At 35.8% G+C, this 11,572-nt stretch overlaps 1 protein-coding gene across 2 annotated transcripts; it reads right to left on the bottom strand.

Moving 5' to 3' along the window:
• LOC137735229 (transcription factor TGA2.2) lies at nt 1-7,323 on the bottom strand. Of its 2 annotated transcripts, none has more exons than XM_068474637.2 (9): nt 7,068-7,323; nt 6,751-6,964; nt 6,490-6,567; nt 6,353-6,412; nt 4,524-4,601; nt 4,346-4,397; nt 1,704-1,975; nt 1,045-1,293; nt 1-476 (listed from the first exon to the last, which is right to left on the bottom strand). In XM_068474637.2, the coding sequence occupies exons 2-9, from the start codon at nt 6,814-6,816 to the stop codon at nt 330-332; spliced, it is 1,002 nt and encodes a 333-aa protein (XP_068330738.1). In that variant the 5' UTR covers nt 6,817-6,964; nt 7,068-7,323; the 3' UTR covers nt 1-329. The 2 variants fall into 2 exon arrangements, with proteins under 2 accessions (XP_068330738.1, XP_068330739.1); XM_068474638.2 differs by having other exon boundaries at nt 7,076-7,214.
• Nucleotides 7,324-11,572: the final 4,249 nt, after the last annotated feature.

Genomic DNA, 11,572 nt, shown 5'->3' with positions numbered 1-11,572 from the left:
TAGCAGCCAAAACCATCATGCATTTCATTATCCAAAATTCATTTCGAAAACTCGGTCACAAATTACAATTACATAAACACCATAATCCTATAAATATTAACAGTAATAAGCATTACAGGAGACCCTACGATGACTAGAATGCGGGTAGAAAATTACAGAATTACAGAATTAGCACTAACGATACAATTTCTACAGCTACAGCATCAGGAACAATCGATAACAGAAGATTTGTAACGAGAACCCAGTAATCCCGGTGCTGTACTAGAGAAAGTCAATTGCTATTCAGATGCCTTGCAGGCCACAACTTTACCAAGCAGTTTGGGAACATTTCACTCTCTTGGGCGGGCAAGCCAGAGAGAACTCAGAGCACGTAGCCGTGAGAAGTAATCATGTATAGCCAAAAGTGCACGAGCTGACTGGCGGGTTGTCAAGATACGGTGCATTTGTTGCAGTGTTTGTTGCCGCAAATTGTCAGCCTGATATTATTAGCCCATGAACAGATTAGGCACTTCAAAAGTTATAAGAACAAGAAAGTGCATACACGAAAAACAGGAAAAATGAATATTAAGATTTTGTTATCTTTCATGCTCTTTCCTTTTTGGCTAGGCCTCATGATTATATCGAATTTTGTAAAAGAATAGCATATTTTACCAAATAAACATTTAGGTGTGTAAAAACAAATTCATGCCTACAGTCTTACACTCGTAACACAGTCCGAAACAATGACAAAAGAGGTTTTGGCAGGTTGGTGGATAATCTAAAAAAATTCTTCATAAACCCCAATCGCATTAGCTTGTAGAATAAAAATGATAGCCATGTACATTTCAAATGATACATATTTCAGAGATCCAACTAAATATCAAACTGTTTTAGCACCCTCACATTTCAGAAAGAAGTTAAGAGGCGGGATTGGGCAATGGGGTAATTGGCTTTTGTCCCATTTTATTCTTTGATGTACAGTTTCACACTGATGATTACTATACGTGTGATGCTACAGTACAGACTACACAAACGAATAAACGATAAAGCACTATAATGCATTACCTGACGGATAAACCCCTCAAGGGTCCCAAGCTTTCCCATTGCCATGGCCATTTGACCCATGTAGTTAGCTACATTTCCTGAGTTACCTGAGGAGCCAAGAGATCCACTGGACAAGGTCTCAGCTAAAGATTGTTGCAATGCATCCATCCCTTGGGATAACGCATCTTCTGCCTGTTGGGAGGACTGCTGCAAGTTGTTAATCCCAACCAACTGCTGCTCCGTCAGAGGCTCCAACTGAGTAACAAGAAGCTGCACATAAACTCATTCATTTTAATTTTATCAAAGGGATTAAGACCAAAAACGTCATATAGAAAACAAATTCATGATCCTAGGTATAAAATAAAAAAAATGATCGAGGAAATGGGCAGAGCATGATTTGACAAAACCCAAGGAGATGATTTTTCCTTAAGAGATGGAATACCCATTTTCCATAACTTTCTTCCATTTTCCTCAAGAGATGATTTCTTGAAAGTTAAGGAAAATGGGTATTCCATCTCTTATTTTGGTGATTTGGTCAATTTCTTCCATCTCTTATATGAGTGACAGATTAGTATTCAAGAAAGAAATCTGAAACCCGAAAAATGGGTAGAAATGATGTCTTCAACTAGAGCCTTATGAATCTGCCCTATATGACATCAAGAAATGATAAGTTGCTTCACCTTCAAGAGCTCAGATGAACGAAAACCTCCAAGCCACAAGAAACACCTCTCAGCAGGTGTTTTCCACATACCAGACAACAAATGGAATACATCGGCTTTAGCTGCTGTGCCCTTCAGCTTAAAGATCTCATCATAGTGCGCCAAGATTCCATCTACAATAATACGAAGCTCTGCATCACTTGCATGAGAGTTTACTGCTGATCTCAGTTCATTAATTTGCCGATTCTGCTCTTCCAGCCACCGTCCATATTCTACATTGAATGTCATGGCCCCTGCAAGGAGATACAGTGAACAAGATAACCTACCTCATCCACTGGAACTAAATTAAGAGAAGAGGACCAAATTAAATAACAAGATAAAACTTTAACTTTTTTCCTAAGCCTGTCTGCATGCAAATAAACATATTTGCACCAAAAATGCCTATTTTGAAAAATTTAAACAGAAGATATGTCAATCACACCAACTTTAATACTGCTGGATGCAACTGAAAGAATTCCGTATTCTACTTCAAAAGTATCTGAAAAATAGATAAGTAAATTTCATCCATGGAATACGTTTACGATCATAACATTACCATTATTTTCCTTAACTTTCTTAAGACCAAATCACCAAAATCTAGAGCTCGTAAACTGGAATACTACCCTTTCATGCATGTGAGGATTTGCTTCTCTCATGCAAGTGGAAAAGTTATATCTTTGAAACTAAAAGATGGTGATGAAGGAACTGCAGAGAAGAAAGTGGGGAGCAGTTTACAGTAACTTTATAAGTACTGGAGGAGTTTGCAGTCAGATCAAACGGAAGAATCTAATGTAACCATCTGAAACATGATCACATAAAATTATCAAATATAAAGCACCTCGATAAAAATAATTACAGTACAAGGGAAGCTTTTTAAAATACTTTCTCAACAACGCCATAGAAACTTAAATCTAATTAATCCCAAAGTAACTTTGCATCCTCCTCATTGTCCTTAAAGAACCTCCTATCTCTTCCAGCCAAACATTCCACATAAGAGCCAAAACAGCATATCTCCAAGGGGTGAGCATCATTTGCTAGCCCCTCAACTAAAACAACCTCCCTGACATAAATGAAAACAGCGTCTCAGACACACTCACACCATTTTTAACGCCTCTCAGATATGCCTAGTAAAAAGAAAATGAACAAAAATGTGGTCAGTCTTCTTCCCTTGCATTCGTATAACACAATTTAACATGGCGATCAGTAATCTAGGGCCCTCTTTGGATCCTGTAATAAATATCTATTCTCTCATTTACCAGCAGCCATGTGCAAGTTTGCACCTTTGCTGGGTCATCAGCCTTCTATATCAACTTAAATGACTTAGGGGAGGATCTGGTTGATTGTTGACCAATTTACAGAAAGAAAAAAAAAGATTTACTACAAAAGCTACTAAATGAGTAACCGACCATGGCCTTTCATTAAAGTGATTTGGATGCAAGGAGACACTGTTTAGAGAAGAAGACAATGCAGTACATTTGTGGACCTCTCTCACCCAAATTTCTTCAGAATTTTAAATCACAATAGATAATGCCGACTGAAGAAAAAGAAGAGAAATATGTTGCAGTTGAAAGAAACCTGGCAGAAGTTATAAAATAAGGATTGGAAAGACAGTTAACGCTCCCAAATGTCTTTCCAAAATCTGACTTCATTTCCATTGCCCACAACAAATATTTTTTGTTTGGTGAACTTACCCACAACAAATTTCACTCTAGAAGAAAAGAAGAATAACCCTGAAAAAAAATATTGGATGGATTTAAATCAAACAATATAATGTTGTCGGTTTGGTTCTTTCCCTGAAAACTTAGACAGATATATGATCTGCCAAGAATAAAAATCTGATTGCTATTAGATTCCAGAGCTTATCAGTGGGGAAATCAGGAACCTCCCACCAGCGTATCTAAAACAACCTTGTCGCTAACTACTACAACAGACGAGTATCACTGTCAGCCTGTCAGGCACTATACCAGGGCCATGTACTGCATTAATACACTCAGTCCATGTTCACTGATGCAACCAGCATAAATAACTACCATTAATCCAATACACCGAATCAAGCATGCCACTCTTCATCATCAACAACTCCTTAACCAATTCAACCTCTGTACCGGACGCAAACATTCAAGAATGCCCCTAAAAATTGCTACCAAAATCTCCTGATTGTGTTTGTCGACAATGACAACTGATATATATATATATAGAGAGAGAGAGAGAGAGAGAGAGTCTCTTCGTCATCAACTCCTCAACCAATTTGACCTCGATACTGTACACAGACAATTACAACCGAGAGAGAGAGAGAGGTAGTTTCCTTTCCTCTATTTCCACAAGAACATTATCATGTGGATCAGAGAGAGACAGAGAGAGGGAAGAGGTAGTTTCCTTCCTTATTTCCACTAGAACATTATCATGTGGGTGAGCTACTCATGGCATATAGCATATCAACACAATCTTTCTCCTGAGTATAATTGTTTCATACAAATAGGTATCAAGGAACCATTGATTCAAAATCATGTCAATTTGACTACAAATTTAAATTGATCGACAGTTTATCCCACAATTACCAGGAGCTGGTCTCCCTTACTTCAATGATAATTTTCAAAATTAAAACCTAAGGAAAGAAGGAATACCATTTCCACTATTTGAATGGGCAGCATCTCCTGAGTTAGAAATGAAGATTCCCTGAAAAAATAACAAAATAACTTTCGGAAAGATGCAAGATTAAACCCAACATAGAGGTCATCTACAGAGAATCTAAGGCTCTGAATGCATTAGATTTTACAATAGTACAGAAATAATTGCTTTAACCTGCTGTCTGGCTCGCTGGAGCTCTTGCTCTAGTTGAGTCAACTTCAGACGACTACTCTCCAGCTGCTGAACATATGCCTGCAGTAAACAAGAATAGATACAACTCATTTAAGACTTACAAAAAACTGGGCATGCAATGTCATAATGGCTTACTGACCAAACATAAATATGCAGATCTATGCATTTCCTTCTTTTTTTCGTTTTTCATTTTACAATTTTTTAATAAGAGAAACTATGCTTACGAGAGGATAAAGTAACAAAAAATTTTCAGAAAAGGCAACCTAAAACAGGAGATCCAGTGAAAAAGCTTCCACTCTCACAAAAATAAATATATAACAAGCAGAATGCCAGACATTGACTCATTATCCATTGACTACTTATCACACCTACATTGTAGCATTCCTTTGAATGGTTAAGGGGTAATAATTGCTCATCTAGCATCCAAGCTCAAACCACACAACAATTTTGTTAGCAGGGGATCCAGGACAGACCTGGGCTTACCGATTCCCAGGCCAGACCTAAAATCCCAGCTTAAGAAAATCTCACAATCGAAATATACCAACAGATCTAGGCTCTAGCTGTAAGAGACAGATCAAGTATGAAAGTGGTTTTGCCCCCCAAAAAAAAGTAGGAAGGTGGTCCACCTGTGGCCGTACCAAGCTGAAAGTACTACTTAAGAAGACCTTTTGGCATTCGCAGGACAAGAGAGAAACTAATGTTAACAATATATCAAGGTGAAATGAGAGTTAGGGATCCTACTACACTCAAATGGGAAATGATAGTACCAAACCCCTTGAATTACATCAACTGTAACATGCATACAAAGATGTGCTTTGAGCCAATCAACTGCGTGTAATCTGCAATTTGACCAATGTTGGTTTATCGTGTATTTCATTATAGTTCTATGATTTAGAGTATCATTTCCTATTTAATCCCTTGAATTCCATATTTGAATTGTTGCACATGTGCACTGTAAACTAGAAGTTGAGCTTTAAACCAACAAACTTTTCCTAGATGAGGTTAAACTTTGGAGTATGCTGTTAGGCTATGATGAATTAAAGTCACTAGAACTGTAACAGATTAGATAGGCTAGGCCAGGTTAAGCTTATCTTTGCTCGCAGCTATAGTTTATAGTAATGTACGCCAGAACCCATTTTCCAGAACTTAGTTCCGCATTCAGCTCCTGATTACTTATTGAAATAAAACGAGTAGAAGAAAGCAAAGCTTTAAAGATGTGTGGAGCAAAGACTTTTAACCAGGAAACGTAAACAAGGAAAATGAAGAAATGGTGACCAGTTGTAAGAAAAAGTTGAAATCCACAATCTCAAAAAGTGCTCATTATGAAAAGAATTGAATTAAAATTTATAACGTTACACTAAAATGTTAGGAAATCATGCCAGAAAAGGAAACCAACAAAAATAGACAAATAGGTAGGAAAATGAAAAATCCACATGAGCATCAAAATTATCAGACTTTTCTATCACCATCAGCTGACTTTGGTTAACAACAAAGCTAGGACGAGGAGTAGCTGATAGGCTTATCGTATTAGACCTGACATGCGCTATTGTGTAACCCATTGTCTATCCTATTGTTTCTCAAACAACTAAGGATATAAATATACTAAATAGGTGGAAATGTGGGCTGCCATCGAACTTATATTCTGAATATCCCATTTCCATTAAAATCGCAACCATGTTTTTGAGCAGTCATCGCTGCCATTAGGACTAACAAAAGTAAAGCTATAAAGATATCAAGGCATACTGCAGCAGAAATTTAATTGAGCAAATGAATAAAGATAACGAACTTAAAGAAAGTGAAATATGGCCTACTTTCTTCCTCAGCCGACTTTTTCTCGCAGCCTCACGATTTTGAGCCAGCCTACGAAGAGTCTGCAAAATGCAATCAAACAAATGAGCATCTTACCCTTGCTATTCAACTCACATATCATCGATTTCCTATACATCACCTTCTGATCTTTTGGATCTTTCGATTTGTCACTGGAATCAGAAGCCACAGGAGCAATGGCATATTGGTCTCTGTCAAACTGCACATACAGAGTGATCAAAATGTCAGATGGGCAACAAATACTAGTTAACATCTAACTCAGCAAAATGGCTATTGACCTCAAGCATAACAAAATGATTCTTAATAGTTGGTATTACCAAAACTTTGAGGGAGCGAGAGAGAGAGAGAGGGAAGGAAGGAGGGAGGGAGGGGGAGAGAGTACCCTTTGATTCTTATCATCTGTATCCACATCTGTAGAGATATCAGTCCTAGGACTGCCATCAGCCATGGCGGATTCTGCCAACTTCTCAATACCACTATTTGATACAGAACCAGCAAAAAGGATGACCCTTTTGCGATTCCAACCCTCTGATGGCGGCTGAAACTTGTTTGGTATCGACCAAATGAGCAAAAACGTAGAAAGAGGAGAAAAAAATCTACACCCAGAAAGTAAACAAAGAAACTCAATTCAGGAAAAACCCAAAAGGGAAACTTCATTACTCGAAGTAGAAACGAAATTGAAGGGGAAAAGGAGCTAACTTTGAAACCTTGCGGCGGCGATCAGGAGGAGGAAGCGACTGCTCCGCCACCACTTTACTCTTCTGGGGTGATGGAGGTTGAATTCAACACAGTATCTGCTGCATCAACAACTCATGTCCTAAAAACTTTGACTCAGTAGAGACACTGGGGGGGCTCCACCCACTTTCCACTTGAGGGAGAATAAAATTTGGTCTTTCCCAGAGAGCCAAAAAAGAAAAAAGGAAAAAAAGAGAAGAATTATAGTAATAATTCATATATTATGGCAAAACCAAAAACATATTTTTAAATTAATTTTCTTGGGGGTGCTTTTAAGAAGGGAACCCCCTAATTTGGTACTTGAATTTGTCAGTATTTTTATAAATATAAATTATATAATGATCAATTTCTCCAAAAGTGAATACATTGAATTTTTTTTATTCGAGCAATATTTTGATTTAGACAATTTATAAATGGAAGCTGATATTTTCATATAATTTTAGTTTATCATACATTTTTTTTTAATTTTATGAGTACATCGTTTATAATTTCTCACACTTGTTTATTTCATTTCTAACCAACAAATTAATTAATCAACTAAAAACAACGAACATAATTAAACAAAATGTTTGAAAGCCTAAGAAATTTGTGTATTTATAATTTCCCCTACAATTTTGACAAATAGTCACCAAAATCTTCATACAATTTATTATAAAAAAAATTAATTAAGAACTAATGCACATATTAAAGAAGACATTTTGAATAACATCCAAGAGATCCCCAATTTAAAAAGATTTCAACAAAACATAAAATGTTGATTTGGCCAAATTAATAGTCACCTTAGTGGTAAATTTGGGAGGAACGAGATATGTACAAGAATAAGCATGGAAACACATCCAAATCTTGAAATCATTGACACCAAAACTCAAAGGACTGAGATAAGCAAAACCAAATAAACTTCATACCTGATGTAAAAGTCAAATACTTCACGAATTGGCATCTGAGAAATTTCACACACAAAAATTGCAATATAATAAACATAAGGATACTTTTTGACAACAAGCAGCGTCGAGCTCTGAATAAAACTAACAATGAACCAACTAGTGTCTATCCAAACATGTTTTTTGCTTAATAACATTAATGAAGCTACCATAAACAGCAAGGTAGACCTAGAAGAAGTTGAAGACATACCAACACAGAAAATACTCACCAAAATACACTCACAAATAATCGTACTAAAAAGGCACTTCGTGACGGAAATACTAAACCAAAAAACAAATCTAGGGAAATCCATGAACAGAGGAAGGATGAAGGCTATCAAGATGGAGATAGGGATTGCATATACCCCAAGACGAAGCAAGGGGTCGGCGGTTATGAATCTTTTAGATCTAGAGCTTTGATAGGGAGAATGAGATAGCAGTTAGGGTTTTCTATATAAGGTATCCATATTGATCATTGGGAATTATTGTTACTACTTTAAAGTAATTTTTTTAAGGGGACAACTGGTGGCAAGTCATGGTTATTCACCCCCTTCCGGGGCCCCGGAACACTCACAAAGGCATTTCAGCCTCCCCCTGGCCACAAGTCTAGCTTCCACACTAGCATTGGGTTTAGAACCCAAGACCTCCAATTCTTAATTTGAAGGAAGTCTCGAAATCCGCCATTTATCACTGGGCCACCAACTCGTGGTTACTTTTAAAGTAATATCTTGCATTGTTTCACGGAAAAATGTAAGTAGAAAAGAGTCATCAATGACTTTTTAACAAGCATCAATAATAGTTTCTCACAACTCAAAACTTGTATATTAGCACTTTAAAATAATTATCTGGCTTTTTTTTTTTTTTTTTTTTTTTTTTTTTTTTTTACGACAAAATAAAGTAGAAATGAGTGTCGAGTGAATTATTAGAAAGTACTAATAATGGCTTTGTAACATCCCACATCATCCAGGGAAGTGGATCCTATAAGCCTTATATGTATATTCCCATCTCTACCTAGCACGAGGCCTTTCGGGAGTTCATTGGTTTTGGGTTCCGTAGGAACTCCGAAGTTAAGTGAGTATCGCGCGAGAGCAATCCCAGAATATGTGACCCACTGGAAAGTTCTCGTGTGAGTTCCCAGAAACAAAACTGTGAGGGCGTGGTCGGGGCCCAAAGCGGACAATATCGTGCTACAGTGGAGTCGAGCCCGGGTTGTGGTGGGGGCCCGGGCCGGGATGTGACAGGCTTCCCCTTAACTCAAAACTCATATATTAAAATCTATTGTGATGTCACTTAGTACTACGGTCCAGTGATATTCCTTTTCACTTGTAAGTGATAGGTCTTATGTTCAATTCTTGCAAAAAGTGAATTTGAACCACATTATTGCTAACTCATTGTGAGGCTAAACCCGCCTCCTTTTCTTTAATGTAAATAATATCATTTATTAAAAAAAATTATATAGTACAAATCATCTAAGGCTCAAAGTATATATCCCTAGCATCATCAATCCGGAAAAGTGGGGATAACACTCACACTCATTAATGACCATTAGATTAGTTTTGTTTAATTAATTTAGACATGAATTTCAAAATTTAAACTATTGTAACAACAATTCAAAATGTTAAGCATGACTCATACTTTACGAGATGAGCAAAGATGCATTGAGTGATATTGGATATCGTTACTTTTATTTTCAATATCAAAATTTTGATAAATCTCTCAATTTGAATCTCACTTTTATTTCGATATATAAGAAAAACAACCAAGAATGTGACACTTTCATTAAACTATGATTGTGAAAAGTCTATTATTCAATATTCACCAACAAATATCGCAAAAATATTTGAGCAAAAACAAAAAAAAACCACAAAAATATGTGAACCAAACCCACTTGGTATTTGCATTGATGACGATGGAAAACGTTACAGGAAGAGCTGTGCATACGTAGTTTCCAAAAGAAAGAAAGAAAGGGGCAAAAAAAAAAAAAAAAAAAAAAAAAAGAACTTTGCATACGTTACGTTTGAATACTTGCCGCAATCTCTAGACGTCTTCTTCTGTAAGAAAAATTAAAAAGTAAATAAATAAAAAAATGGGTACATTCCCCAGGTCAATTAAATAATTTTTTAATTGATTTATTTTTTCTTTCTAAAGTTGATTGGTTTGACATTTTCTGTTGATTTGTTTATTTGCTTTCCCTGAAATCCGTGTCAGTTTCAGTACAGCCAAATCTTCGCTGATAACGCACCAGTTGAGCCCATCCGAAAGACATCTCATCGGATTTTTTTTTTTGTGGGGATTTTGAAGATTTTTTAATTATATCCATTTATTGTATATAATATTGTTAATTTTTCTCAGATACTTTTTATATTTAATTTTAAATAAAAAATATACAATGATTTATAACCGCACGATATACGATAAATAAATATGATTTAAGGATCCTCGAGATCCTCGTCGGAGATCCTCACAAAGAGAATCCGACGAGGATCCTCACTCCAACCGAGATGCACAAAATATTGTTGTGGTATATGGCTTATTTATAAATACTTTTAAAATGAGTAAAATCGTTTTTTAAAATAATTTTAGAACTTATCTTTAGTAAAAGTTTAAATAAATCTTGAAAAAACACTTAAATGTTTTCCGAGAGAAGCATATAACAGGACGTTTACATAGGCAAATAACGAAGAAACTAACAAAAATAAAATAATAGCTTCACAAATTATTTCAGAATTTTCTACCGGTTGTATGAAATTGAAATAAAATAATAGCTAAATGTTTTAAAAGATGTATGAGGTTGCAATTGCACCCAAACTTAAGGGAGTAGAATGTAATTTAGGGTAGTGCTATCTACACCCATTTTTACTTTTCACACACCTCTCAATGTTCGGCCGTCAGATCGAATGAATAAAAGAAAATCAATGAGCAAAATTTATGTAGTACAATATTTGATACTTAGTACTACGGTTTAGTGATATTCCTCTTGTAAAATAAGAGTCTTAGGTTCGATTCTTACCAAGGACGAACTTGAACCACATTATTGCTAACTCATTGTAAAGCTTAGCTCACTCCTTCATCACCTTAGTGTAGATAATATTGTTTGTAAAAAAAAATAAAAATAAAAAAAATAAAAAAAATAATATATATATATATATAGAAATGCTCCCCGAGTCACTTATATTTAGAAATGCTCTCTGAGTTACTTGACAACCAGAAAATGCACAATCACCCATTGTTAATTTTGATATCAAAAGGTGAAGAATACATGCGCTCTTAGTGTCATAATCTCAAATCCTTGATATCAATTCAAAATTGCATGACCAAATGAATGGGAGTCGCAAATTCACCTAAACCATTAATCCTTGATCACCAGGTGACTAAGATAACGAGACTCTTAAATTCAATTCGAGTACATTGTATAAGTTTCTTATCAAAATGTTTGGCTGGAAAAAATGGGGAAACCTCCCAACAAATAAGGCATGCAGAAAAGATTATAAACTCGGAGAAATGCTCTCAAAAGAACCTCACAGCATAAAAAAAAAAACAACAGAACAA

This window comes from Pyrus communis, chromosome 7 (assembly GCF_041283825.1).
Source record: "Pyrus communis isolate YQ-2024b chromosome 7, ASM4128382v1, whole genome shotgun sequence".
Classification (NCBI taxonomy): domain Eukaryota; kingdom Viridiplantae; phylum Streptophyta; class Magnoliopsida; order Rosales; family Rosaceae; genus Pyrus; species Pyrus communis.
Note: the sequence above shows the minus strand (reverse complement) of the source record. Positions and strands in the feature narration are given on the sequence as shown.

What these genes read in the sequence shown, in the direction of transcription:
- LOC137735229 (XM_068474637.2), bottom strand. Translation starts at nt 6,816, where the DNA reads ATGGCTGATGGCAGTCCTAGGACTGATATCTCTACAGATGTGGATACA. An exon ending in GTTCATCTGAGCTCTTGAAG is followed by an intron (nt 1,294 to 1,703) that starts GTGAAGCAACTT and finishes GTTTATGTGCAG; the next exon opens with CTTCTTGTTACTCAGTTGGA. An exon ending in TTGAGGGGTTTATCCGTCAG is followed by an intron (nt 477 to 1,044) that starts GTAATGCATTAT and finishes TAATAATATCAG; the next exon opens with GCTGACAATTTGCGGCAACA.